Source organism: Panthera pardus, unplaced genomic scaffold, assembly GCF_024362965.1.
Source record: "Panthera pardus isolate Hobbes unplaced genomic scaffold, ASM2436296v1 HiC_scaffold_25, whole genome shotgun sequence".
Taxonomy (NCBI): domain Eukaryota; kingdom Metazoa; phylum Chordata; class Mammalia; order Carnivora; family Felidae; genus Panthera; species Panthera pardus.
The window spans coordinates 68,858,143-68,886,060 of NW_026526821.1; the positions used below are offsets into that span (position 1 = coordinate 68,858,143).

Consider the following 27,918-nt stretch of genomic DNA (forward strand, 5'->3'; position numbering starts at 1 on the left):
AACAACAACAACAACAAAACAACAACAACAACAACAAAACTATCACATGATCCAGCAATGCCACTTTTTTGTATTTATCTGAAAAATCTAAAATCAGGATTTGGAAGAGATATTCGCACTCCCATGTTCATTAGAGCAGTCTTCAAAACAGCCAAGATGTGTAAACAACCTAAATGTCTAATTTTTTTTTAAACAAACATTTATTTGGGGCCTATTATAGTCTGGGCACTTATCAAACCCATGGTCTCATTTATTCTCCACTGAGATATAACTGATATTTTCATTTTACAGACTGAGAAAACAATCTTAGTGAGGACAAATAGTTTAGTAAATTTATACGATGCTAGAAAGTGGCAGCGGCCAGATTTTCACATGGATATGCTTCTGTGAATTATCTTCACCAGATCAGGCTGCCTCAATTATTTTTACAGCGGTATGAATCTAAGTCAGTGAAGCTGCTGTCTTAAATACATTTGCCTTATCTCTTTTTGAACAATAAAAGACTTTATATTTTGTTAGAAGAAATATACATAGCAACTTAGTGAAAGGCAATTATGCAAGGAGCCCTTTATACAACATTAATATTAAAGGACAAGGTAACACAATGTAGATAAAATCCACTGTGTTGATGTTTTTATAAGATCATTTCATGTTGAGCATCAGATGATTGCTACACACACATAAACTTTATGTTTTTTGCCTTTATGCTCAGAGGCTATTTGTTTGTAAAGAACAAGTTTTGTTTGTCTGCTTAAAGATTAACTGTTTCTAACAGTAGCTTGGATTTTTGGAACTAAACTGTAAATTTTCTGATGGTCCTGCCTTGGGTATCTTGCTCCTCCTCCCTTACCTCTATTCCCATTATCCCAATTACTATCCGGCCTTCCATGGTACCTGGCGCACAAATACAAAAACATGCACATACTATATATTTTCTGAAGCAATGGATGGACAATCAACAAAAATAAATAAATATATTAAAGTGGAGGGCAACCAAAAGTTACCCTCGAGTCTTGGATTACTTGGACCACGATTTATTAAAAACTTCTTCTAGAAATATTACCTGACCGTCTTATCTAAAATAGCATTGCAGTGATGCATGTTTTTGTCCAAAAAGCCAAAGTAAGAAAGAGGTGTAAGGTCGAAATGTCTCCTTCAGCACAATATTCATAGCCAAAAATGTTTTGGGTCACACGTATGAATTAATTACCAGAAAAGCTAAATTTTTCTTCAATGCTAAGTGAAGTATATTGCAAAAGGTTTTGCTAACTTTCTTGGTTGCTAGACAAAGGAGCAAAGGGATCGGTGTATCACTGCAACTTTCGTCCCTGAGAAAAACAAAAGAAAAACAAAACCCTCCTCAGCAGAATCAATGAAGTGACCAGTGGGGCATCAGTGAGGTGTCATCAGCCTCCCTTACAGCATTCATTGTTGTTACTACATGCTGGAAGCAAAATGCTATGCTCTGGTCCTTGCAATGATTTCATCTCCAAGAGATCGACCATTAAAGCACATGGTGGACCCTCTCAGTTGCTCTGGGCTATGGGCCACGAAGCCTTGATTCTAATTCCTCTTTGACTTTGATCAGAGATTTGGCTCCATTTTCCAGGGCACCTATGGTGTGCTTCAGTATCCTTATAAGGAAAATGTTAAACTCCCTCCAAAACTGACTGGTCCTCAGAGAAGTTAGTGTATGTACAGAAGTGCCTCAGAAAGAGAAATGTTATAAATTCAAGATATAATTATTATTCTTATATAACAGCACTGGGCTACTTCAATTATAAACCACCCTTTTAAAATCTGTTAACATTCCCTTCTGGGGAAGCCCTTTTGCCCTTTAATATTATAAGCTAATCATGACAGTATAATTTCCGGAGCTCATATTTGTGGGAGGAGAACGGCTGGCACTGGTAGGTTCAATTTTATGATGGCTTTCTCCTTCCTTTATCTCCGAAAACTACTGAGAGGCTCTAAGCTAATTTTTGAAAGTACGCAGAGGTTCCTAGGAAAGCCAAGAGTGGATATGGGAACCTGAGCACTGCGCTGACATCATTCTATGTTTGGCACAAATGGCACATTGCTAAAGAAATACTAACTGAACACACTGGTCTATTCTGAACTCTAGCCTGCTTTAAGTAGCATCCTTAATTATAAGCAGGCTTGTTTTTTTAATCATATATAGTCACACAGCTCTCTGTTTTTTAAAATAGAAATATAATTTTTTATGGAGGTGTTTTTCATCATTTATATTTTTAAGTATATGCAAAATAAAAATGGGATTCTGTGGTGATCTCAAAACCTGCTTCTTATATGCATTAAAAAAAAAAGAAAAGAAAAGAAAACCTCATCATAATCTCTGCAACTGGGTCAGCTTGCACAAAGATGCTCAGGGTAGCCATAAGCGCTTTCAGCACCCTGCAATCCTTGTAAGTGACACCTCATAATAGTGCAAATGAAGCATGGCAAGATGAGAAAATGAAGAAGAATGAACCTGGATAGTCGACCCAGCAGTTTTCAAAACATAGAGAGGTTAGATTCAATTTTATTCCCTAAAATACACCACACATGATTTTTCTTTTACACATTCGAGCATATACGGTGCTTTCCCTATTAAGAAAAAAAAATGCTTATGATTCCAAGAAATTCTAATACAAAAAACAGGCTGGCTCATTTGTTCATCAACATATGTATGTTTTCAATAGTCTCAAGTTTTGAACTAAACCTCATTTACACCTGCCTTGATTTTTAGCTAGGAATTTACCCTATCGTCAGTCACCTTTGCTCTTCCCCTTCACCCTCATCTATTAGGCTCAAAGATTATTTCCTTGTGGGCCCTTAGTCTAATTAGCTGAATATTCGGACAGTTTATTGACCCAGCAAATTCAACATCACCTCTTTCTTATAGGTTTCTTTTAAGCCACCACCCTGCCTGCCCAGCTCTCAGCCCCTCTCCATCCCCCACCCCTGAGAGGCTTATTTCATCTTTAATGTTCCTTGATTGTTCTCTAGCTAGAGTTAATTCCCTCTCTTCAAGTAAGGAAAGGGATAAAGTATGAAAGATTCACACCAGCTTTTATTTGGTGGAGAATGGCTGCTGACAGGTAAGTTTGTTACTCTGATTAAAAAAAAAAAAAAGAAGAAGAAGAAGAAGAAGAAGAAATCAGAGAGCTTCATCCAAAAGTATGTGTAAAGAGGGTGGAGAGAGTTTCAAAAACAAACAAATATGACCATACAATATAACCTTCAAAGGAAAGAGAAAGTTCTCTGACCCAAAAGAATAATACCAACCACTGCCCCCCACTGACTTCTATCCTGTCTCTTTTTCAATGATACATGCTCCTAGGTTTTCATTCACATACAGAGACAAGCAATGTATTCTGGAGGGAAAAAGAAAGAAAGAAAAAGAAAGAAAAAAAAAATGTTTGTAAAGACCAGCAGACGGCGCCTGACTGGGGTAGCAGCTGCAGTGGTCTGGGAGAGGAGCGCCCCGCTCTGCGGCAGGGCCCCTAGACGTTCTCGTCTCCCCATTTCCCCAGGGCGCTCCCCGTTCAGCTGCCTCAGCCCTCGGGAGAGGCAGAGCCACAGTAAAGGAGAAGTTAATATGCACAGGAGATTTTTAGCCAAGTACTTCCCACTGGTACAATTAGGCACCCCATCCCCTCGAATACCCCCATCTGGCTCACCTCACCTACCCATGCTCTGTCTGCCCCTCCCACACCCCCACTGGTCTCCCTCCCATGGGACTCACCCAGTCGTGCACAAAGGCAGGGCAGTGGGTGAGAACTGCACCAGGTAAAAGGAGCAACAAGGTCCGGGAATACTGTGAGCAAGTGGTGAGAGCAACAGAAACTCCTTACTGTTTCACAGGGATCTAGCCCCTTGGCTAGTCTCAGCTCAGAAGCCCAGGTGTGGGGCATCATCCTCTTTTCATCCTAGCCACTCTTAACTGGAGAAAATTCTTGAGAGGAACCGGGGGAAGGAAGGGAAGAGATTCCTAGGACCTACAGTGAGGTAGGTCTCTAAGCCACTCCTAAAGAGGAGTTGTCAAGAGGATTTGTTCTCTCTTCAGTGAGGTTAAGCTACAAGCTAACCAGAATTGTCCTCAGACAGGAAGCCTATCCCTGGGGAGGAGGGCCATCCAGGTATAAGCAACAGCTGTTCAGGGGAGAAGAATTCCCCGGGGAGAGGGGCAAAGGATCTAAAGCTGAATGAAGTCTGAAAGAGGAAGGGGCCCTGCAAGGAAAAGGGGGCAGGGGAAGGGATAGAAGTGTCCCCAACTTTTACCCTGTCTTTTCAAGTGGAAGACTTTACTTACACTGAGGGAGACTAAACGCTAGTAGTGGGAAAGCCTCCCCAAAACAGTTTGATGCTTTATTTATTGGCAGTTCAGGGAATCTGAAATAGGCACTTCTCTGAAGATGAGAGGAATCTGGCCTTACGTTCTCCGCCACTCTGGAGAAGAAACCTACCAACCAAGGCTTTTCTCCACACTCTGCTCTTTACAAAGGAAGCTGAGGTCAGGAGAATAACTTCACTCTACTCTAACTTCTCCTCCAGGCAGACCTCCTGGCTTAGACCAGCCAGCCTTGACCCACCAGCCCTCTCTGGGAAGCACTCAACTCTGAGGAAGAAGGCAGCAGGCCCTCCTTCATCCCAACAGCCTTCAAAGAGGATCCCCAGGGAGATGGGTTTGGGTAGCCAAACCTCTCCCTGCCCTGTTTAAAAACAAAACAAACAAACAAACAACAACTCAGTCCAATCACCGAGAAAGAGAAGTGTGTATGTGTGGGGATGGAGCAAAGGGGATGGTATTCAGAGGTCGTCTCCGAGCCTGGCAGGGGGCTGGCCGGCAGCGGGGAGGGTGCCTCGGTGACCATCCTACCTTCTCCAGTTAAGGGAAGAGGTGGATGCTAAAGCAATTGCATCCTGCTGAGCGAGTCCTGGGACCACAACCGCTTCACTGTCACTGCAGTCTGGGCACACTTTGAAGGAATGTGCGAGCTGGAACCTCTCCCTCCCCCAGGCCTGGGAAAATGGGCAGGAGGTGGGGCAGCACACACAGCACAGACAAAAGGTTCTGCAGAGCCCTCCTCTCTGTGGCGCTCAGGTCCCTCGGCTGAGCGCGACGCCCCATCCGGCCACACCGAGTGACCTTCTGGCTAGCAACGCCCCCTTCCCGCGGGGCCCAGGCGCCCGGCCAGGGACGGTCGTTAATAGGCGCCCACATCTCTCCTCCCGGCACCCCGACAAGAAGCGCCCCTCCCACCCCTCACCACAAACACCCGCGACGCCTTCCCCCAGCCCCTTTCTATTGTCTTCAAAGAGATAAGTGGCTCCCACCAAACACACCCAAATGCACATCCCTTTCTCGCGCTCCCATTTCTCTGAGCCTTAGGGGCCAAGAAGCGAGCGCAGGGCTGGAAGGGAGGAGACAGGGAGTAACCCGCGAGAACTTGGCACCTCAGACCCACCGTGTCCGCCTCGCAAGGATGCCGGTGACCTGTAGATTGCAATAGGCACTGAATGATGCTTGCTGCTGCCATGGAAATGGTGGATGTGGTGCGCTCCCAAACTGGACGCCCCCCATGCCACTCCTAGGAGGCCGCTGAGGGTGAGCGGGACTATCCAGAGCAGGGCCAGGCGCCCCCCTGCGCCGCCGCCGCCGCCGCCGCCCCCGGGCGAGCCCAGCTCGGCGCCGCACCGGAGCATCCTCTGGTACATGGCGGGGCGCCCGCCGAGGGGCAACCGCCGCGGGAGGCAAAGTTTGGGGCGCGGGGAGGGGCGAGGGCGCCGGAGAGCGGGCGGCTCCGGGTGGGCTGAGGGGCCGGCCGCCTCACCGCGCCAGGGCACCCATCCTCTCCCTCCTTCGGACAGTCTTCTCGGGGTCCTGGAGTCCGCCGTGCCGTGCGCCCCAAAGAATCCGAAACATAGCCGAGGCGAATGCAGCTGATGGGGGGGCTTGTCCGGGAAGGCGGCCCCGGGGAGCAGCGAGCGCGGAGCGAGCGGCTGCTCCCAGATTTCCAGGGCTCCAGGTTCTCGAGAGATACTCCCAAAGAGTTTCGGGCGAGAGTGCGTGCCGGGGGGTGGGGAGCGGGGAAATTGTTTAAAGCTCCTCCCGGAGGGTCCTCACTTCTACATGACAGCCATCCACCGCGATTCCACTAGGTAAATCCATTTAGCATCGTGTGTGGGGACTGGGGAGGCTACTTCGCCGGCCCGACCTCCTTTCAAGGGAGAAGCAGACCCCATGGAATCGAGGCGCCCCTTCCCTCCATCCAGCCCCGGCCGGCTCGCCCGATCGCGCCAGCCTCCCCCGGGCAGCGCGCGGAGCAGCGGCGCGCATCGCCTGCTCCCGAGGCAATCCCCGCGTCCGCCGCCTCCTGACACTTACGCCCGGCGAGGGGTTCAGAGGCAAGAGTGCACCTTATGGAGGAAGCGGGGGATCGAACGGGGGAAAGGGAGCCGAGCAAAAGAGGAAGCAGACGAAGGAGTGGGGCGGGGGTGGGGGGGGGGGGGGGAGAGAAGAAAAGAAAAAGAAAAAAGAAAAAAGAAAAGAAAAGAAAAACCACACACGCTGGCGAAGCGAGGGGCTCTATGCAAATCTGCAGTCTCCAAACAGCAAATCACTGAAGCTCGGATGCAATGCAGAGGACGAGCCTATGTAACGAGGGAGGCTGGTCTAGCTTCCCACAAAAATCGCCCTGCTTTGCCTCTCTCGTGCATTCTCCACACATCAAAGGGACACGTGTACTGCGATGCGGGGAACACCTAAAAAGCAACTCTCCCTCCTCTGCCAGGTGATCCCTCCGTCTGAATTACAACGGCAAATGGCACCCTTCCCCTACCCCTATGGTTTAGATGTAACCAGTGTCTTGAGACCTCTTAAAAGGGAAAGAATTCGGCTCTTTTTATTGGACCAAACTTGTTCTGCCAGGTGTTCAAACCCAATCTTCTAAATATGGCTTGACACCATCTACTCAAGCATCAGTTTTGGTGATCTGTTAATTACACCTATCACTCATAACAAAGAGTCCTCGATCCCACTACAATACCATATCTCATATAAGGCAGTGGAAATGCAGGGAACCAAAACACAGGAAGAGGAGGGAAAAAAAAAAAAAAGTGACTCCGGCAGCCAAGGGAGAGACAGAAAAAGAAAGAATGAAAGAGAGGAAGAAGGAGACAGGTGGTAAAGAGGAGGAAAGCAGGAGAGAAATAGTGTGAATGAGATTGCTTGTACTCCAAGACCCCCTACAGAAGCCTAGCTGTGATGATCTTTTGTAAGGGTGGAGTTCCGCCTTTCTCTCATGCTTTCTCATAAGGAAAATAGCACTAGGAAATAAAAATTCCTAAATCTAGTGCCTCCAAGGAAGAGAAGATGTTTATACCCTCTTGGTGAAATGCAGCATCTTTAACTGAAAGCTGCATGTCCTGGATGGGAGACCAGCAAAGCCAACATGCACCTAAAAGTAAAAATCTAGGACAGCAAGTGGAGTTGGCAAGGAGGACCACAGTCAGTGGAGGCTAGCAGACAGGATTTAGGACTATGACTAAAATACTCCCCTGGTTTCCAAAAGATGACAAAAACCATGACATGTCTAGTGGCTGAACATTTTGTCTTTATTCCTACTTAAAAACAAAGGAAAACAACTCTGAAAAAGCACTACTTCTCACTGGCTCCTCACTGTCTATGTAATCCCTTAAATCAACAAATACAAAGTCATGTATCAGGAAGATAAAAAAAAAATGCTAGGAGGATTTGATTCAAATCAGCCATTCACAGAAGTGGCCATTTAGACTTGTATATTGCATCCTAGTTCCTAGGGTCCACCCTGGGATTCTGGTGGTCACTGTGTAACCACAGTCCAGGGACCAACAAATCAAATCTGTAGCAATCCAGCATCTCACATTCCTGTCAAGTTTATGTGATTCTAACTAAAAATAATAATAATGATTCTTCAGTAGTTCACTAACTGAAACGGCTTAGCCATGCTAGAGAATATGCTTTTATCTTCTTAAATACACCATGTCTCCCAACTTCCCACAGCTGCTCAAAGAGCAACAGAACCCAAATTCAGCACCTTCCACTGTGTTCTGTTCCCACCCGTACCCCCAGGCCATTTCCTCTTCATTTTGTTATTTTTCAGCATGTGTATTTTAATTCATTAGCCAAGGGTTGTGAATATTCATTTTTAATACATCAAGTAAGCTTCAAAAGGAAAAGAAGAGGAAAACCATCCTGACAGTATGGAGTTAAGACTCCTGGTAATACTTTGATGGAGACATCTCACAGCGTCAGTATGGACAGAGTACTGGATTAGGACGTAGGAAACCTGTGCTGCATTCTTGGCCCTGCCATTTACCGGTTATGTCACATTAGTCACTTGGCCTCTCCCTGAGGCTCCATAGCTTCCTTTATAAAATAGTCATGTTCCTATCTTTCCTAACAATCCCACAGGGCAGGAAGGCTATAACGCAATATTTAATGTGAGAGTACTTTAAAATATATCATATGCTCCCCACAATTAAGGCGTTATGTCTCTCCTCCCATATAGGTCTAACATATTTGAGCTGATTAGTCTGCATAGTTCATTCATTTCCCTTCCTCTATTGGAAACATAGAGTACTGTGTGCTCATATGCTCATATGTGGTGTAGATCTGTCTTTCCCTCTCCATCCAGATGGGAGATTCCTGAAGGGGAGAGGAGTCAAGTCTTCATCTGTACTCCCGTGAGTGCTGAGCATATGTGAAATATAAATTAGCCTCTTGGTGCATACAGTCAATTCTTATTATACATCGTACTTATGGTCTATAAAGTCACTACAGACACTGAATTAGGGAATACTGAACCGTTGCTCCTAGGGTTTAGGTTCCTACAAGCCTCGGTCACAGCATTTTCATCAACCAATCAATACATAACCTCATTTTATGTGTGTGTTTTTTTTTTCTGTTTAAAGACATCTTATTTAATATATTTGGTGTCTCATTAACACTGAACTCAGCGTCAACATCACTAGAATTCAAACCTGAATAAAGTTTATCTAACGTACCTACTTTCTTTGAAAGGAATATGACAGCCTTCTTAAGCTTAGGAACATTAGATAGCACTTCAGCACTATGTTCAAGGGCCATTTTGAACAGCAAAATCACCAAAACCAAAACAAACAAAAAACACAAAAATGTGAAAAACATGGCACTAAATAGAACACAGAAAGAGCACTCGTTTATAGTATAAGAGCTAAAACGAGAAGGCAGAGTGTTGCCTTGTTTGACCTCAGCTGGAAGCTGGGTGTTAGGGACTCAAATTTTTTGCCACCCTGTGCATGTCTGTTAATGACCACCATAGTGCCACTATTATTGATTCGGGGGTTACAAATTTTAGTAAAGATGTGAATTCATATCTGAGATTAATGAGGATTTACTGAGTTTGTTATTCTCTTAAAAAATAGAGAAGGATGGAGCTGGGACTTTGGACAGTGATTTATATAAATTAAAGCCATAGGAGTAGAGTAAGTAAAGAATTCTGATGAACCTTCCCAAGAGCATTACATGAAGAAGAGGGTCTCCTTCCTGTCTCACATTGTCTCCGGCCTAGGGAGATAAAGGTAGGGTTAGGGAAAGGATAAGCCAGAAATCTCAGTTTTACGGGAGTCTCAAGAGCTAAAGAGGAAATATTTACAGCTGCCTTGAAAGAAGAAACTGTAGCTGCAGTTTTCAGGCAGATGTCTAGGGCACCTTCGCGATACCTGGGAGGATTGGGGTGGATGCTGTGATAGTGATGCTGCAGTACTCCTTACAAATGGTCATAATTTGGTGGAATAAGGGGCCATTCTCTGCCCAGAGAATGGTGGAAAGTCTTGTGAACAAACTTTTGCCCAATCTGACTGGTGCTTATTCATTCTGTCTCTTCAGCTGGTCAGTCCTTGTGGTTAGAACTGCATTATTTAAAGGAAACTGAGGCAGCCTCTAACAAATTGTTGTCAGGTGAGTTTAGAATTGGTTGGAGGAGACATAGTGCTTGGCTGCTTATAATTTACTCTTAAATATTTCAGCATAAACAGTGTAATATAAATGTGTGTTAGTGTTCTGTGTCCCAGGAGAGTCAGCTGCCTTCATCGGGAATTTATGCTCCAATGTCTCAACCAGAATTATAGAAGCCAGAGGTGGCTTCTAGAAGCCTTGGTTATCATCATCTCCAAGCATGATATGGCATTGCTCATTAATTACAATGTATGTTGAAAAAAAAGGTTATAATTTGCAAAATAAATGACTTGTCAACTGGCATAATGGAGGTTAGGAATGGGTTCTCTTTGGTAAAGTTATTAACAGTCAAGATCAGTGGATTGGCCAAAATATTTTATAGACATGCTTTGCTTCCACTTGAACAGAGTATGTGAATCTAAGAGGCCTTTCATCCTTTACCATAAGGAATGGTGCCATAATAATAGTACTAAGAACTAACACATTTGTAACTGGCACAAGTCTGAGAGATGTAAATGTATTTGTTCATTTAATCATCACAAACCCATATGAAATGGGTGCTATTTTTGATCCTTAACAGACCTTAGTCACCTAATTCTGACAGATGATGAGCTGGTTCCTGCCATATTAGCAAAATACTGCCATATTTGCACAACTTTTTTTTGCAAGACATTTTTCATGTACCGAACAGAACCAAGAGCTGGAACTTCATCAAGCTTCCAGAACAGGCTATAAGATTTTGTGTCTACTTATTAATAAATGTCTGCTTTTGTAGCAGAAGTGGGTTTGCATTTGCATTCACTATGGCCTGCACTTTTGGGAACTCTTGAAAGAGTGGTTAACCCTACCCTGCCTCTAACAACGGTGGTTACTGGGATTTACGAAAAGAACCTAATAGCTGTGCATGGAAGATTGTCCTAGACCCATTCACAGCTAATAATGTATAATGAACAAGAAATCAGGTAGCCTAACTTGGACAACGGTGTTAAGAAATGGGAGATGGGGGGGGGGTGGTGCCTGGGTGACTGAGTTGGTTAAGCATCCAACTTGGCCTCAGGTCATGATCTCATGGTTCTCAGTTCTCAGGAGTTTGAGCCCTGCTTCAGGTGAGCTCTATCCCCACTTGGGCAGGAGCTCAAGCCCTACTCTGGGCTCTCCACTGATGCTGACAGTGCAGAGACTGCATGGGATTCTCTGTCTCTCCCTGTCTCTCTGCCCCTGACTCACTTGTGAGCTCTCGCTCTCTCTCTCTCTCTCTCTCTCTCTCTCTCAAAAATAAATAAATAATGTAAAAAGTAGAATATCTTTAAAAAAAAGAAAGAAATGGGAGATGGGTTTGAAAACTGAGGGGGTGGAAACAAAGGAAATGGAGGGAAAGAGGAGAATGAGTGGAAAGCGGAGTGTGCAGAGAAATGGAAAAGGACAGGTCATTTCAAATTATTTTTTCATTTTCCAAAAATCAACCCTTCTGTCTCAAGGAACAGGATGGTTGTCAGGCAGACACTTTCAACCTTTTCGTGTTTTCCTTAAACTTAATTGGAAATTCCTACAGCTCAGTATTAAGCTATTTAAACAGAAAAGTAGACACTAAAAGCAGCAGAGTAGAAGTATATTAAAACCCACAGGCAGCACCAATCTTTTAAAAATTAAAAATGAAGAGGGTGTCAGTCGTGCATTTTGCATTTCTACTAATGCCAGCACAATCAAAAGACAAGCAGACCCCACATCCATCTGCAGGCATTTCTGAGTTGGGACCCAGAGTGCAGAAAGAGGTAAAAATTCAAAAGACGGTGTCCTCTGTGAAGCTACAGAGACAAGTCTCTGACCCCGTTACCTTTCTGGGTTAGTGCAGGTCCCTTATGGGCATTCTGAGAAAGGATCTGAATAAGAGAGCAGGAGCATTGAGAGTAAAGTAAAACCAAATCAACCAACTAACTAACCAAACAATGAAACCATTAAAAAAAAATGCTGGGGCTGAAAGCATTCCTGGAGATATTGTAGGGCAATCTCTTCTTTATTCAGATGATAAACTTGAGGCCCACAGATAAAATAATCTTACTGAAAAGTCAGGTTTATTTAGGAAGTGTTTTCTTATCTGGAAGCATACTTTCATCTCCCACCACATATAGATCTAGATTGGCAAATTCAGTCAGTGTAGCTATTACCTAGAACTTCCATATTGGAAGTTGGGTTCCGACACAATACTTCCTTCACTCAAATTGAATTAAAGCCTAGATGTGCAGTTTGTTTTGTGAAGCATGATTAGATTTATTCAATCAAGGTTAGTTGTATTTAGGACTGAAGTATTTTACCATCTGTATCTTTTCTCTTGCTCTATTTAATAAAAAATTTCACTTACGACATCCTACCTAAAATTTATTGCCTAAGCACCCAGGTGGGGTTATAGAAGTCTCACTGCAATAGCGTACTTAAGTGTTGTGGGTATTGCTTAAGCATAAACCAATCATATGTCATCTTTCAATCATTGTCATCATAATTGTTTATACAGTTATTTCAACCAACTTGTGTTGCTGACACACTCTTCCAAAGGTTTATACTATGTGGTTTGAATATATTCGTAATGCAGTAGACCACGTGGCTTGAATGCCAGACTGAGTCTGAATCCATTGTTATTATTCATGTGACAGTGGGTTTAATGGACCCTTGCCCCAGTTTCCTCATCTGTAAAATGATTATAACACTGTGTGTAATGGAATTGGAACAGTTTCTAAAATATATTAAGCACTAAATGAAAGTTACTGTCATTTATTCATATGTACAGGTTTTAGATAGGTGCTACAAACATAATGATAATGAGCTGTAAGTGATTTTTAATTTAGCCCTATTTTAAACTCTTCCCTATTCAGTCTACAGTCCAGTTTGGCCACCTCCCTAGTAATTTCTTAGTTTAGTCTCTATTTCTCTGTGGTGCTCAAACTTTAGAGTGTGGAAAATACTAGGAGGACTTGTTACATCATAGATTGCTTTGCTTCTGATTCCCTTGATATATAGAGGTTCTGAAAATTTGCATTTTTAACAAGTTTCTAGGTAATGCTCACATTGCAGGCCCAGGGGAACCAGATTTTCAGAACCACTGCTCCATCTAAATGTCAAAGTCTCTGCCAGAGATTTTATTAACCAACACAGGGCAAGCTTTCTAATTAAGCTCCTTACAATAACCTCACATTTTAGCAGTGTACTCAGCATAGACAATAGGGCTGTTCCCAGATCTCTTCTTTAAAGGATTCTTTAAAGACTTCAAGGTGTTTGCTATATAACCCCACATGTCACCATCTCACACCTTTCCTTTACCCTGCTCAGAAAATAAAAAAATAAAAATGAATTTAAAAGTTCTTTTCCTTCCCATCTCTTGTACTTGAACCCTTCTTCAGTTAGCCTTCCCAGTGGCTAGAAGCAGGAACTCAGACACTGCACTAGGGTTCAGTTCTGACTCTATCAACTTATTAGCCATGCAGCCTTATACAGCTTATTTAAACTCAGTTTTCATGTTTTTAAAAGAGCTGGAAAATTGTTGAGTTGTTGTGAAAATTAAATGAATTGACAGATGTAAAGTACTTAGGATAGTGTCTGGCACATAGTATATATGTATCAGCATTTACTTATTTTTCAGTTTTATTTACTTCCCTACTTAATTTATTGAAAGGGTTATTCTTTCCACCTCTTTCATGACATGGGGAAATAAATGAAAATTTATGAGAACGTTTCCATATAAAACCTAACACTGGCCATCCAAGAGTCTGTACCATAAAACAAACAAAAACACAACAAAAATACAAGTCCGTTTCAGGTCCTGTCTTATCAGGCCTCCACTCTGAGCAGCATCAGCTACAGGAAAGATCAATGATCCAAAGTGACAACCTGCGAGCTGTCTGCCCACACTCACCAGCAGTCTCTCCTGCAGATCCATCACTGCAGGAGATAGAAGCATAGGATTGTTGAGAATGGAGCTAAACTTGGCAGGACAACTACAAGGCAAGTTAGGATGACATAAAAACTGAAACATAGGGGCACCTGGGTGGCTCAGTCAGTTAAGTGTCTGACTCTTGATTTCGGCTCAGGTCATGATCTCATGGTTCATGGGTTCAAGCCATGCATCTGGCTCTGTGCTGTCCAGAGCCTGCTTAGGATTCTGTCTCCCTCCCCCGCTTGCTCTCCATCTCTCTCTCTCAAAATAAATAAAAATAAACTTAAAAAAAAGAAGCTGACACATAATTTGCAAGTTCCTTAGTAAATATAGATATTCAAATCTGGAACTGGACATCATACACATACCATAAATTCGATTTTCTGAATGTCCAAGCACTTAGAACATAAACTGATTTGACCTATCTTTATGAATATATGTTCTGGAACATATATTGCCATTTGGGTGTACAGAAAGGTATTTAATCATGAAATCTGAATTGAATCTCTAAATAGGTTTTTCTGGGATCTATAATCTAATCCCTTTTCAATTCACGAAAAATAGATTACACATTTTGTCAAGAGTGATCTTTTGATGTCAGTATTATAGTTATTATGACTATCTTGCTACAAATACCTGTTTTCCAGGTAAAGTCAAAGTTCTTTAGCATGGCATATTAAGCCCCTCAAAATCTGCCTCCATACTACCTCTATTGTCTTACATTTATCACAGCTTCTGTCCCTTCCCCCACAAACAGCTTTGCCCCCAGCCACACAAACTTCTCTCTTCTCTAAGCACACTGCACACTTTTTCACTTCTTTTTTTTTTATTTCTTTTTAACGTTTATTTATTTTTGAGACAGAGAGAGAGCATGAATGGGGGAGGGTCAGAGAGAGGGAGACACAGAATCTGAAACAGGCTCCAGGCTCTGAGCTGTAAGCACAGAGCCCAGTGCAGGGCTGGAACTCAGGGAGTGCAGGATCATGACCTGAGCCGAAGTCTGACGTCTAACCGACTGAGCCACCCAGGCGCCCCAACTTTTTCACTTCTTTGCCACTGCCCATGCTTTTTCCTCGGTTAAAAAAAAAATCTTTTCTCCTTCCTCTCTCCAAATCTCATTCATTCTTCTACTAATTTTTAATACATATATCTCTGTTGGAACTTTCTCTGAACTTTGTGATATTTGCTACTTTCTCAAGTATAGACTATCACAAATACCTTTAAAAAAATACCTAGGATATATAACGTAGTATATCCACATTATTACCGTGCTGAACGAATAAAGTATCAGAGTAACTGGTTAAGTCTATCCCCATGTTTAGGAGTTTAACCAAAAACCAACAGACAAAGGAAACAAATCATCTTCAATTTATCCTTACAGGCTTTTGGTTAGTTCTTTTATTGCCTAAAATATATAAGAAATTTAGGCTGAACTCTGGTTTGAATGCTAAATAAATTGGCTTTGAAGAATAAGGGAATTCGTTGTCATATTTTCCTACTCATGCTATAAACAGATGTCTTTCTTTCTTACACTATGTAAAAGGAAAAAGAAAAAAAAAAAATACCACCAAGCCAAGATTCTGGCTGCCAGGCTGAATTGCAGAGCAAACATTTGTAGGCAACTTATAAATCCTTGAAAATAGGATTTTATAATGGAAATACTGGCACCATTTTAACTATAACCATTCAAATAACATCACTATAGCAGAACTTATAATCTAATATACTTGTTCTGGGATGGATGAGAGATTAAGTTATAGGTGTCAGAAAAACTTTCAGTGGCTCCATTCAAACTGCATGATCATTCCAGAGTTGAAATCTCTTGGAATATTTATTTCAAAATGAGTATTATATGCTCCCAAACATTTATTCTTAAAAGATATATTATATTTTTTATACTTGTAAAAGAAAAATATGACCTCTGAGGCATTTCAAAAAATCATTAATCACTGGTGCTTTTTTTTTTTTTTTTGTCTTCTTTTTCTTTGATGAAAGAATTACTTTCCTCAGATTTTCTCTGTTCTATTGCTGAGATGATTCCCCAAGAGAACTTTGTGTTTATCTTGACAGGTGTTAGTAGATCTGTGGACCTCTGTGGAATTGTTCTTAGTTGCATTGAGGTACAGTAGAAAACATTACATCTGCAAACTAATGAACTTACCTTACTGCATTCTAAATAAAATAAACCACACAGAGAGTGAAATTAATCTACTAATGTCTTTCTAATGAAGCTTTCATTAGGCATATGGCATGGTCTTCAATATTTAACACATGATAGTATGAATACAAAGAATATCTGATGATTTTTAAAATGCATACCTGATGATTGCCTCATATATTATTTTCCAGTGAACAAGTTTACCCTCATTTTACTTTAGGTGCTTAATCAAAGAGCTACAAGAAACATTTCAAGTATTTTATATCCCAATGAAGAAAAGAAGTAAATGTCTCATCTACCTTTACACTTAAATAATTAAAACTAGATTTGGTATCCTACTTTTTTTTTTACATTTATTTATTTTGAGAGAGACAGAGATAGCACAGGTGGGGGAGGGGCAGAGAGAGAGAGAGAGAGAGAATCCCAAGCCAGCTATGTGCTGCCAGTGCAGAGACTGATGTGGGACACGAACCTACAAAGCCATGAGATCATGACCTGAGCCAAAACCAAGACTCAGATGTTTAACTGACTGAGCCACCTAAAGGCTCCCATGTTGTAATTTTTAAGAGTGGAGAAAGCTTTCAATTTTCTGTGCAGTGTAAAGTTTCACTCACTAATAAAATTTAGGAGGGACATATTGAGAATGAAACTACTTTGGTCCAATTCACAATGTTTTGCTTTAAAATAATGCTACCTACTAGCACAGCAAATGCCAGCTTCAATTGTGGTGAAATTTGTATACTTTAATGGCCAATGGAAGATCAACTGCCAACACAATCAGTATGCTTTCATATTGGCAATACTTTGATTGTCATTTGTCAAGGAAAAAAAAAATTAAACCATCTATGTAAAAAAAAAAAAATCCTCAGTTTTGGAGCATGTGCTGTTCCATCTATTATCTGTAGTATCATACAGAGGAGCCACACATGTGTGATATCCTCATTGTTATATTATGCCAAAGTCTTAATTTGTCATTTCAGGTTCCCATGTAAATTACCTCCTGCTTGGGTATAATCACAGTTGTCCAACTGAGACCTGAAGCTCTTATCAGTCATGCATTTTACTGTTAACTATTTAAATTTACTTATTTCAACTATTATTTACTGCCAAGCAGTAAGAGGTAAAAGAAAAAAAATACAGACATGGTAAAAGAAGAGTAAAGGTAGGTCTTTTCTCCTTCCACAGTAGCAGCCAGAAACAGTATGAAAGCAATGGATCATGAAGAAAAGCAATTTCCTACTTGAGGGATTAGACAGCACCCTTTTTTGTACTGTTAAATCAAAGTTTTAGTTATGTTTTCAAGTAATACTGATTTTTTTTTCAATTTACATGAATGGTCTCTAGAGAAACTGCAAGAGACCCCCAAACACATACCCTTTCAGCCAATCAGTAGAAGAGAGAGAAGGGGGGAAAAAGCCTTCCTTTATGCCTTACTGCTTTGAGCAAGCCTTTACACAGCATGGGGGAAAAGGGAAAGAAAAAGAAAGAAACAAACAAAAATCAAAACTGCTACACAAGCTAAAGATATTCGGCTTGACAAGGAGGAATCTGAACTAATACATGAAGCCTTTTGCTTTTCTTTCCTTGGGAAAAATATAGGTGATTTCTATTTTCAAGCAGCTCCCATTTGCTAGCATTTGAAAATTGAAAACTATGTAAATTTCAGCAAATGTTTGCTTTACCTTTTAGGTTCACAAGAATATTAACCACTGCTATCAGTCAGTATTACATTGTGATTTGCAGAAATCTGTAGTATAAAACCGTACCCTGGAATATTATGTGAAAATCTTAATTTAAAATGCATTTACATTCCAGGAGCAGTAACACACACTCTTAAATAATAAGAGCAAATAATAGTCCCATGTATAAAATGTGAGGAAGGAAACTCACGAGCCTGTTTTCACAGATCCTGCCCCGCCCCTTTATTTAAGGTTTATTGCTTATATGAGTCATGTTTAAAGAAGCTGCACATCTCCTATGCTAAAAACTGTCATGTCACATAATTAAGAACAAAAAGTCCCATAACTAAATAACTAAATGATAATAAGGGTTGTGATAAAACCTTACAATTTATTTCAACCTATTCCTTAGTTGTCCAATTTTATCTGCCTAGAATTCTACCCTTCACACTGTTAACAGATACCTGAGCTACAGTGGCTGATCAGTGGACAAAGCTCTAGCTTTTATTTTAAATGTCCATCCTCTCTTTTTTTCTTTTTCCAATTTGTCAAAATACATATATTTTTAAACTCAACATCCTACAGAGACATTAAGAGCAAGAGAACAAGTATGTTAACATGGTAGATATTTTCTATTTTATATAAAATGAGTAATATTTTCTAAATTTGGTGTGATAATATATTGCATAAACTAGGAAATTATTTATGAAAATTAAAGGGATTAAAAACTAATCCATAGAACCCAAATTAGAAGATCACAGGGCTATAACCCAGCAGATTAAAATTTGACTGTTACAATCAAATAACCTTAGGGAAAGGTTGAAGTAGTTTAATATGGCTGAGATAAGTAGGATTTGGAGGGATGAATGATATTTTCACTCAATGTATATTCCTCAATCCAGTAATAAAATGATAAAAACTGGTTAGTTAGGCAAATGAAGTTTAAATCCACTGGGCTTCCAGGACTGGGAAGTAAAACAAAACAAAACAAGAAAAACAAAAAATAAAAGCAAGACTTGGATTGCTGGGAGATCACAGAATGGAAAATATATTGTAATATCCCAGATAAAAAAGTATAAAAATATGATTTGTAGTAAGATTCAAATCTAGCATGAAAGAATTCTATGGTTTCCCATGACTCACTAGGCGGTATCTATATAGGAATGCCATTTTAAAAATCAGTGACTGCTCAATTGTAGTTTTTTGGGGAGCAGCCCAGTCCTTGGCTTACAGATCAAGTTATCAATCTAGACAAGTAGCTGTAACAGATACTTCTAGTTTTGTACTCAATATCTATTTTGCCTTTTCCCTGGCAAATTGAACCAATTGTCTTCGGAGAAGAGAGAGGAATAGAGGATACAGGATGACAATATGCCCCACTAAAACTACTTGCTTTCCCAAACCCCATATGGTCAGAGTATACCCTTGTGACCCAATTAATCTTCAGGAAATGTACACAGGTCATTGGGAATGTTTTGTGGGTTTTTTGGTTTTTTTGGATTTTTTTGGTTTTTTGTTTTTTTTAAGGCAGACTTAGATAGCATGTCCTTGTTTAGGCTTTTTGTCACAAAACCTTATTCTTCCTGCCCCAGATGCAGATTCAATGTCTATGGAAGATACCCATTCTGAGACCATGAAGTCAAAATGACACTCTGAGGATAGAGAAACAAGAAGACAGAAGGAGCCAAAATACTTGATGTTTTTCTCCAGGAGTTCCACTAGCCCTGTATCACCTAATTCTTCTTTTTACTAGATTTGAAAAATAAACTATCTTCTATTTGATCTGACATAAATCAGGTTATCAGTTTTTAGAAGCTATATTCATACCTAACATATAACTAATTTCTTTGAAGGATGATTACTTATATAAGTAAGTCAGCCAGCCCTCCTGGGCTTTAGAAGAGCCATTTATCCTTAAGGAAAGTAGGTAACATTTTGTCCCAGAACTGATTTTAGAGAGTCAGAATATGCTTTGGGTTCCTCCAGAACCACATGCATTGTAGAAAGTCAAGGTAGTTGTTTTAAGACAGGGACCCATTAAAGATAATAGTTGGAAATTAAGGATGTCCAAAGCCCTTAAACAAGAAGAAAATACCATTGAGTAAAGAATGTTATGAATCTGAAGGGAAATGTTTTTCTTCCCCCTCCTTCAGCATGCCAGAAAAAGAGAGAGAGAGAATATTCCATTTCTTAGAGATAGGGAATTAGAGTCTGCAGAAGACATACTCGTAATCAGGGTGTCTCTGAAGTGGGTTAGGTTTATCAGTAATAAACTCATCTTCCCAGGGAATGGATCTAAATGTGAGTAGGCTGGCATACATTTATTTGTCCATTTGTTCATCAATGTATCTAATAATTTACTTATCCAACAAATTTATCAAGTACCTATTTTTTTAATGTTTATATGTTGAAGAAAGAAAGAGGGGTTGGAGGGGCAGAGAGAGGGAGAAGGAGAAAGAGAGAGAGAGAGAGAGAGAGAGAGAGAGAGAGAGATAATCCTAAGCAGGCTCCTTGCTGTCATTGAGCATCCTGATGCAGGGCTCAATCTCAAGAACTGAGAGATCATTGAGCAGAAATCAAGATTGTGCTTAACTGACTAAGCCACCCAGGCGCCCCTACGAAGCACCTATTCTATACCAGTATCTGTACCAGACCCTGAGCTCATCATGAAAGAAGCAATTAGGGGCTTGGTTCTAGTTGAGGAAATGAGTCTTTGAACTTATGGCCTCCTTATCATGAGCTGGGCTAATCCCAATGTACTCTTGGAGACCGTGAAAGGATATGTATGTTGTGACTTACAGAACTTTCCCTGTAGATGGAATCAAATTGGAACTGAAGGAGGGTTCTTACCTTAGCTAATATGGTTTCATACTCAGAGAGTTTCAAAACAGCAATGCACACAAGTCAGACATGCTTATTGACCAGGTGCTTACCACCTATTTGGCAAATGCTGTTTATGAAGTTTTTAAGAAACAAATATTGATCCAAACAATTCCCTTGCATTTAATATTCTGTCATTCTTCAAGGCCACTATTAACTTTGATGTACACATGCAATTACCTGTCTGTTTAAAGAGTTTCAATTACCCTAACTCTTGGGCACCACACCATGATTAAATGCGTATAAGCAACAAGTTGTTGCCTAGGGCAGCCAGAAAACCACTATGGCATAGGATCGATAGTTACATTACCTACCAAAGAATGTCTTTGTCACTGCTTCCAACAGTCCTCAAAAGTACAGATAAGAATTTAATGCCGGACTTAGTTTTTTTCTTCTGCACACATGTTCATGCAAATGCAAATAAAAATTTTCTAAGAAGATTCCAGAGGGCCCACAGAGGAATGGAACTTGTTTAAATTATTGTAGAGTTCATACAACACATTGCAACTGGCAGGGCACCTGTTCATCAGACTCTCGTATACTTCAGAGCAGGAAAAATTAACAAGCCTAAATGTGAAATCCTGCATGTACATATTTGAGAAAATAAATAGTGTTAAGCACAGGTTGAGGGAAAACTGATTATATAGTTGTTGGGTATATAGTTGTTAGGGTAAAAAAAGAAGTAGGGGATTTTTCACTGAACAAAATGTAGTAATAGACAACAGTTTGATGCAACTGCTAAAAAGATATTTGCATGAACTAAAATGAAGCATGCAGTTCATTTATCTGAACTTTACCTAAGATATATATGGACATATGGGGATACAGTCTGACACACTGGGTGACTCATTTAAAAAAAAATACATTGAGGGGAGCCTAGCTGGCTCAGTTAGTGGAGTGTGTGACTGTTGATTTCGTGGATATATATATATATATATAATTATTATATGTATAATATATAAAATATAATAATATTATATATAATTTGTTTTACTTACACACACACACACACACACACACACACACTCTTCTGACAAACAGAAGAGTGACGAGATGATCAGGGCACCATATTCAATCAGGTGTAGCAAAGGTAAGTGGAGATATTACAGACATTCTCAAATAATTATAAGGTTTTCATGAAGAAGAAAAGTAGCCTTATTCTTTATTGGCTTTGTAAGTAGAGGAAGGGCCAACAGGTGGAAACACATTCATTAGGAAGCAGATATTAGTGCTCAAAGAAATGAAGTGAAGGTTCCTGAAAGAAGTGTCTAGAAACTGGGGATATGGAACTAATCTGCATTCCCACAAGGGAATTTCTGATTTATTCCCCTGTCGTGGAATTTTCCTGTGACTATCTACTTGGATAAGCAAATGATAGAGCTTGTGAAAAATGATAAAGACAACTTTAGGCTAATTGTCAGCCAAGGAAACTAAAAGTAGATTCCTATGTAAGAGCTGCAGAGATGGGGCACGTGGGTGGCTCAGTAGGTTGATTGTCCGACTTCGGCTTGGGTCATGATCTCATGGTTTGTGGGTTGGAGCCCCACATCAGGCTCTGTGCTGACAGCTTGGAGCCTGGAGCCTGCTTCGGATTCTGTGTCTCCTTCTCTCTCTCTGACCCTGCCCCACTTGTGCTCTGTCTCTCTTTGTCTCTCAAAAATAAATAAATGTAAAATAAAAATAAAAAATAAAAAGAGTTGCAGGGAAAGAATACAAAGGCCACCCTCTGATGTATTTGTATATACCTGGGCCAGGCAAGTAACTCATCCCCCCAGAACCTTTTTGGCAACTGTCCACAGGAAAGTAGACATATTTATTTTCTTATATATGTTCAATCATTTGTCGTTAGTTCCAGGGAAATGTGTTTCATGTTGTTCTGAAAGGGGCAGGGAAGGGGAATACCATAATACATATAAGAGAAAGAAAATAATTCTAACATTAAGAAACTGAGACTGTATGGCTTCCAGTTAGGAAGCCTAAAAATAAATAGTCTAAGGGAAAGAGAAGAAACGAGACCTCATTAGAGAACATAGAAGGGCAAGGTCATAATGATATGAGAAAAAAAGGTGAATAATGAAGAAATCTCAGCAACTGAAGACAAGAGGAAGTGAGGGCACATGTAAAATAAAGCAAACAAACATATTAACTCATTATACCTTATGTATTTTCTATTTATTTCCCATTGGACTCTTCTGCAATTAGACTGTACTACCCAAATGATGAATTTCTAAGTTTATTATGTGCACTCTACTTGATCATAAGTATAAATAGTTTTATCAGCACTCAAATTAAACTTGAATTCTTATCCTTTTGTGCTAAATCGCCTGGACAGATCTTGCAAAACGTTAAATACACCCTACAATTCCAAATATTGTAGGCTCAAATAAATTAAAATAGCAAGATGTTACTGGTCTTCTCTATTCTGGTAGAAATGATGTAGAGCTACCTTACATACTTTTAATCTGAAAAACTAGCCAGTTTCTTATTTTCTTTATGATTTTATACTATAATCCCCATCCACAACGTTCCCTATGCTCTCAAACACTTGCATATCTGAAGCTAATTGGCATTTCTATAGTAGGTGTTACTGAAACACCCACTGACCCACAGCTCCCACGGGATGTGCTACTTGAACTGGTGACCAGCATCTCTCCCACCCATTTCTGTGAGCTGATGCTTCCTAAAAGTTGACAGACCAATCGTGATCACCATCTCCCAGAACAGTAGTGGAGGAAAATGGGGGAGGATCACAGGATCACTGGAGAGGAGGCTCTGGTGTGAACTGAGCAAATTCAAGAACGAAGGTAAAAGAACAAAAGGAAGATACAAAATGAGTAAAGACCATGGTTAATACACATATCTCTTGAGAAAAGATATTTATTCTATTTATTAAAGGCTCTCCTCATTTTCTGCCTCTTCCCAAAAGATTCCCTGTCCATTCTCCTACACTCGTCACTTACTTTTGGTGCCATTTATGTGCCATGATTTCAGCCACCATGCACTGGTTTCCATCTCTGTGTGTACATTGTCTCCCCAGCTACAGCACAGCCACATTAGTAGGTCCATGTCATAAGCTGCTTTGATTCTCCATTTCATAAGCAGGTTTTTCTTTAAAGTAACAGTCTGTTGCCCACTTATAGCACTTTCCCATGAAACCACAATTTAAAATTGTACTTTACCCTGGATTTACTGAATTTCTGGGGATGTGTTCCAGAATCTGCATTCTTAACAAGAGAGTGGAGAAAACTAGTGCTCACAAATATTTGCCAGCCCAAGGCCTTACACAGGGCAGGTGCTTGTAAATGTCTAAGACTGCTTTTAAGATAATGCTTTCTGGCATGTCCATATGTATTTATGAGAGACAAAGAAATGCTGATTTGTTCAGGGTGTCCTCTGTCTGCCACTAGATAGTAAATGCCTTGAGGGTTGGTGTCCTGTCCAGACGGTTCTTTGTATCTTCTTTTAATTTTTTTTTCCATAGCACTAGGCACTTCCTAGAATGCACCATAAATAATTGTTTATGATAAAGAGGAGAAAAGTGAAAGAGGAGAAACAAGGGGTGGAAAAAGATGAATTTATGGTTGGGCAGTATAGAAGGGGGAAACTTCTTTACTTTGATGGACTGGAATTCAAAAGTGCTAATGAAGTCTCTACTTAATCCTTTCTATTTAATTCCTTTGCTCTACTCTTGCTAACACTGAGAATTACTCCCATAATATTTTTGAGACTACTATAGACAGTCCTGTGTGAACTAAAGATAGATCATACCACAAACAACTCGCATAAGACAAATCTGTACTATAATACTAAGACTATATTGATCTCTATTTCCCCTCTTAAAATTGATTTAAGGAAATCATTTCCACTTCTATAAGCACAGGTATGTTTGCATATGCTTGTATATATAATTATTTCACATGGATAAACTCAGCAATGATCTCTGCCAATTAAGGACAGTGTCAATGAGCTGTAAAATGGACTCACCTAGTCACCCGTGCCTTTCAATTGTCTTTTATTACAAAAAGCCATTCTTCATCTTTCACTCAGGTCCAACTCCCACACAAACCTTCTGTGCTCTTATTTTATTATTACAAATAGGCAAAAGTCAAAATTGGAAATTGACTTGATAACATGCTGTTTATTTCCAAAGCAATAAGGAAATGAGGTTTATTACCTCTATTCTTGAGAATTCAGTTTTCAGAATTCTAAAAAGACCCCTGCTCTCCATTTCCATTCCCTCTTGAGAATGGGTTTTATATAAAACATTTATTTTATTATTTTTTTAAGAATGGAAGGTTCTATCTATGTTAAATATCATCTAAACGGTATACCTTAATTATGATGATTATGTGGCCTAGCTGGGTTATATAATTTACTTACAGTTGCAAAGATAATTAAATTACAGGCCAGATTCTTATCCTGGGATCTATGAATAAGCTTCAAGGAGACCAAGAACCTTCAGATTGTATGCAAATTGTGTACACACGTCTGTGCATTTTTGTGGAGAGAGGATCCATAATTTTATCAGATTCTCAAAATATTCCTCAATGTAACTGGGATAGTCACTGTTGGAACTGATTTTTTTTTTTTTTAGTTTAGTTTTTGAGAGAGAGAGAGAGAGAATGTGAGCAGGAAATGGGCAGAGTGAAAGGGAGAGAGAGAATCCCAAGCAGGCTCTGCACTTTCAGTGCAGAGCCTGATGCAGCCCTCGAACTCACGAACTGTGAGATGATGACCTGAGCCGAAACCAAGAGTCTGACGCTAAACCGACTGAGCCACCCAAGCATCCTGGAACTGAAATTAACACTATACTTTTAGAACTATAGAAGGAAAGACTTGAAGGTCCTATAATCCAAACTTACAGCCAATATCAGCCCTAGATAATATTTCTGATGGATAGTACACAACTTCTACCTGGGATCTTTGGAAAACAGATAACTCACCACCTCTCATATTAGCATGGTTCAAAGTCCTAGTCATTACAAAGATACTCTTATCTCCATACACTTTCCTTCTTAACTTTCTCACAAAGGTCCAAGTACTGCCTTTTGGAGCTATGAAAATCAAAGCCATTTATGCTTACTCAGAATGCCTTTCAAATGTTAGAGGACTATTATACTCCCTGGAAGCTGTGTTTCTCTGGTCAGAAGAGCCAAGATCTCTCACTATTCTAGTTGCCTTTTTAGACTCATAGACATAGAGCTGGAAGATACACATTTCAGCTTGTCAATATTCTAAAATAAGCATATAACCAAAAACTGGAAACAATGTTCCACTTGTGATCTGACTATCCATGACTATCTCTTTTTGGTGGGTATTTTGTGTTTTTATTTTATGTATTTTATTTTTCCCCAGGAGGGTCAGAGTATTTTACTGTCTAAATGGGAAGATCAGGGGCTAATGCCTTCTCTAGAAGTTTCCCATCTGAAACAAAATACAGCAAGAGACATGCACTTGGCCATTCAGACCAACTCTTGATAGCTGCACTTCTTAATTTAATATAATGATGTACACTTAAATAAAATATTGTAAATATCCAAAATTGAGACATTACACATTCTTATTTTAAAATCTAGCAGTTTTTCCGTAAACTGAGTCAGAAACACAGAACAGAACACATCAGATTTATAAAAGGAGTAGAGCAAAGATGGCTTACAGTATAGAGTTTTTCCATTTCAAGTGTCAGAAAAATATTCTTCAGGTAACTGTTTTAAAAGTTCCAAAGAACCATTTCTTTCGAAGTATACTCACAGCCCAAAGTTCAGTAATGTAGTGACAGCCATGCAAATAATTTAATAAATGGGCAAGATGAAAAATCCAGTCCCTTTCCCCATTCCCATATTGATTTTTACACCAACATTCCCCAAAGATTTATGAGGACACTAATCCTCCAAATGCTCTATGAATAAAAGACCTATAGCTAAGTACATTTCAAAAATATCCCCTGCCATAACTGCTTCCTTGTGATTCCTACTGCAAGATACAAATTTCAGACTCCAAGACCCTCTCTTTTTGGAGACAATACCAATGTTGCTCAAAATCCAACTTTGGGTAGGACTATACTATAAAGATCCAAGTAATCAAATTTCTATCAAATCTCCACTTTATTTGAATACTTACACAAGTGTGAGTGTGCACTCTTGGGCAGTGAGTGAGATTTGTAAATTTATACTCTTCTTTATGACAGATCTTCTCTGCCTGGCTCCCAGTGAGATACAGCATACCCCAAAGAAGAGTTAGGTCCAAAGTTTTCTTTTGCGTTGATATTCCTCCTTACTCCTTGCAGCTAAATGGCTATGTGAACTCCTTCCTCCCCCAGGCCCCATACTCTTACTTGAAGATTAAAAATGACAGTCCTCATACTCATCCTTGAAGAAAGATTGAAAATTTATGAAAAGACTAAAAATTTATAGTGATAGAGATTCAGATATGTGAGGAAGTTTTCACTCAGGCCTCTACTCCATGCAGGGTGTTTTAATTCAATTTTCTAGAGAGTTCTAAATTGAAAGAATTTAGGTACACATTTTGTATTATTCCTTGGGAGTCCTAGAGGAGAAGAGAGTCCCAGCTGGACGGCACTCAAGAAAATTCTAGTCTTGGCTATAATATCATCAAAACAGCACCAAAGTTATTGTGATAATTTGCGTGTTTGTTTTGTTTTGTTTTGTTTTAAGTCCATGTTTTTAGATATTCATACAGAAGTATGTGCAGGTAAATGAAATGATGCCCTGGATTTGCTTCAAAATAATCTATGTGGAGGGTAGAGATGGAAAGGGTTGAGGACACAGATAAAACAGTACTGGCCTATAAGATACTTGTTAGCATTGAATGATGAATTCCTTTGCATTCTCTCTACTCTTCTCTTTATTTTTGATTGATATGTCCTGTGATTAAAATTAAATAATAATAATTAAGCACTAAAATCTCACATGGAACTGCTAACCCTATAAATAAACTCAGACATGAGTGGAAGCATTGGGAAGTTTTTGCCAAGTAGCCAAGGCATTCACTACTGTAACAAATAGTTTTTGCTGAGGCTACTGTTATCAACTGCAACACCAGAAAGGCATGGTATTCCTGGGCACGCTTTCTTTATTCCTGACCTCGTGTGACCAACGAGAAAATATTAACATCACCATAAAATTATGTAATTACTGACTGCATGGTTACCTTTGTGTTATGAAAGTTTTAATAGTCAATATGTGATGTAGAGTTAAGAACAATATTTGACATTTTGAAGCTATAATTTTTAAAATCCATATTTTGTGAATTGCAAATAATTCCATTTTGGATA

General features: G+C 39.9%; 1 protein-coding gene across 25 annotated transcripts in view; it reads right to left on the reverse strand.

Moving 5' to 3' along the window:
• Window positions 1–27,918, reverse strand: part of NRXN1 (neurexin 1) — a 1,129,526-nt gene that overhangs the window by 422,115 nt on the left and 679,493 nt on the right. For 2 of the 25 annotated variants that reach the window (XM_019419836.2, XM_019419655.2), the window contains exon 1: window positions 5,472–6,794. The exons of 21 other annotated variants lie outside the window; for them this stretch is intronic. In XM_019419836.2, the coding sequence (XP_019275381.2) occupies window positions 5,472–5,721 (250 nt within the window). In that variant the 5' untranslated portion in view covers window positions 5,722–6,794. Of the gene's footprint in view, window positions 1–5,471; window positions 6,796–27,918 lie in introns of those variants that run through there. 2 more of the 25 variants (XM_019419714.2, XM_019419765.2) reach the window with 2 other exon arrangements.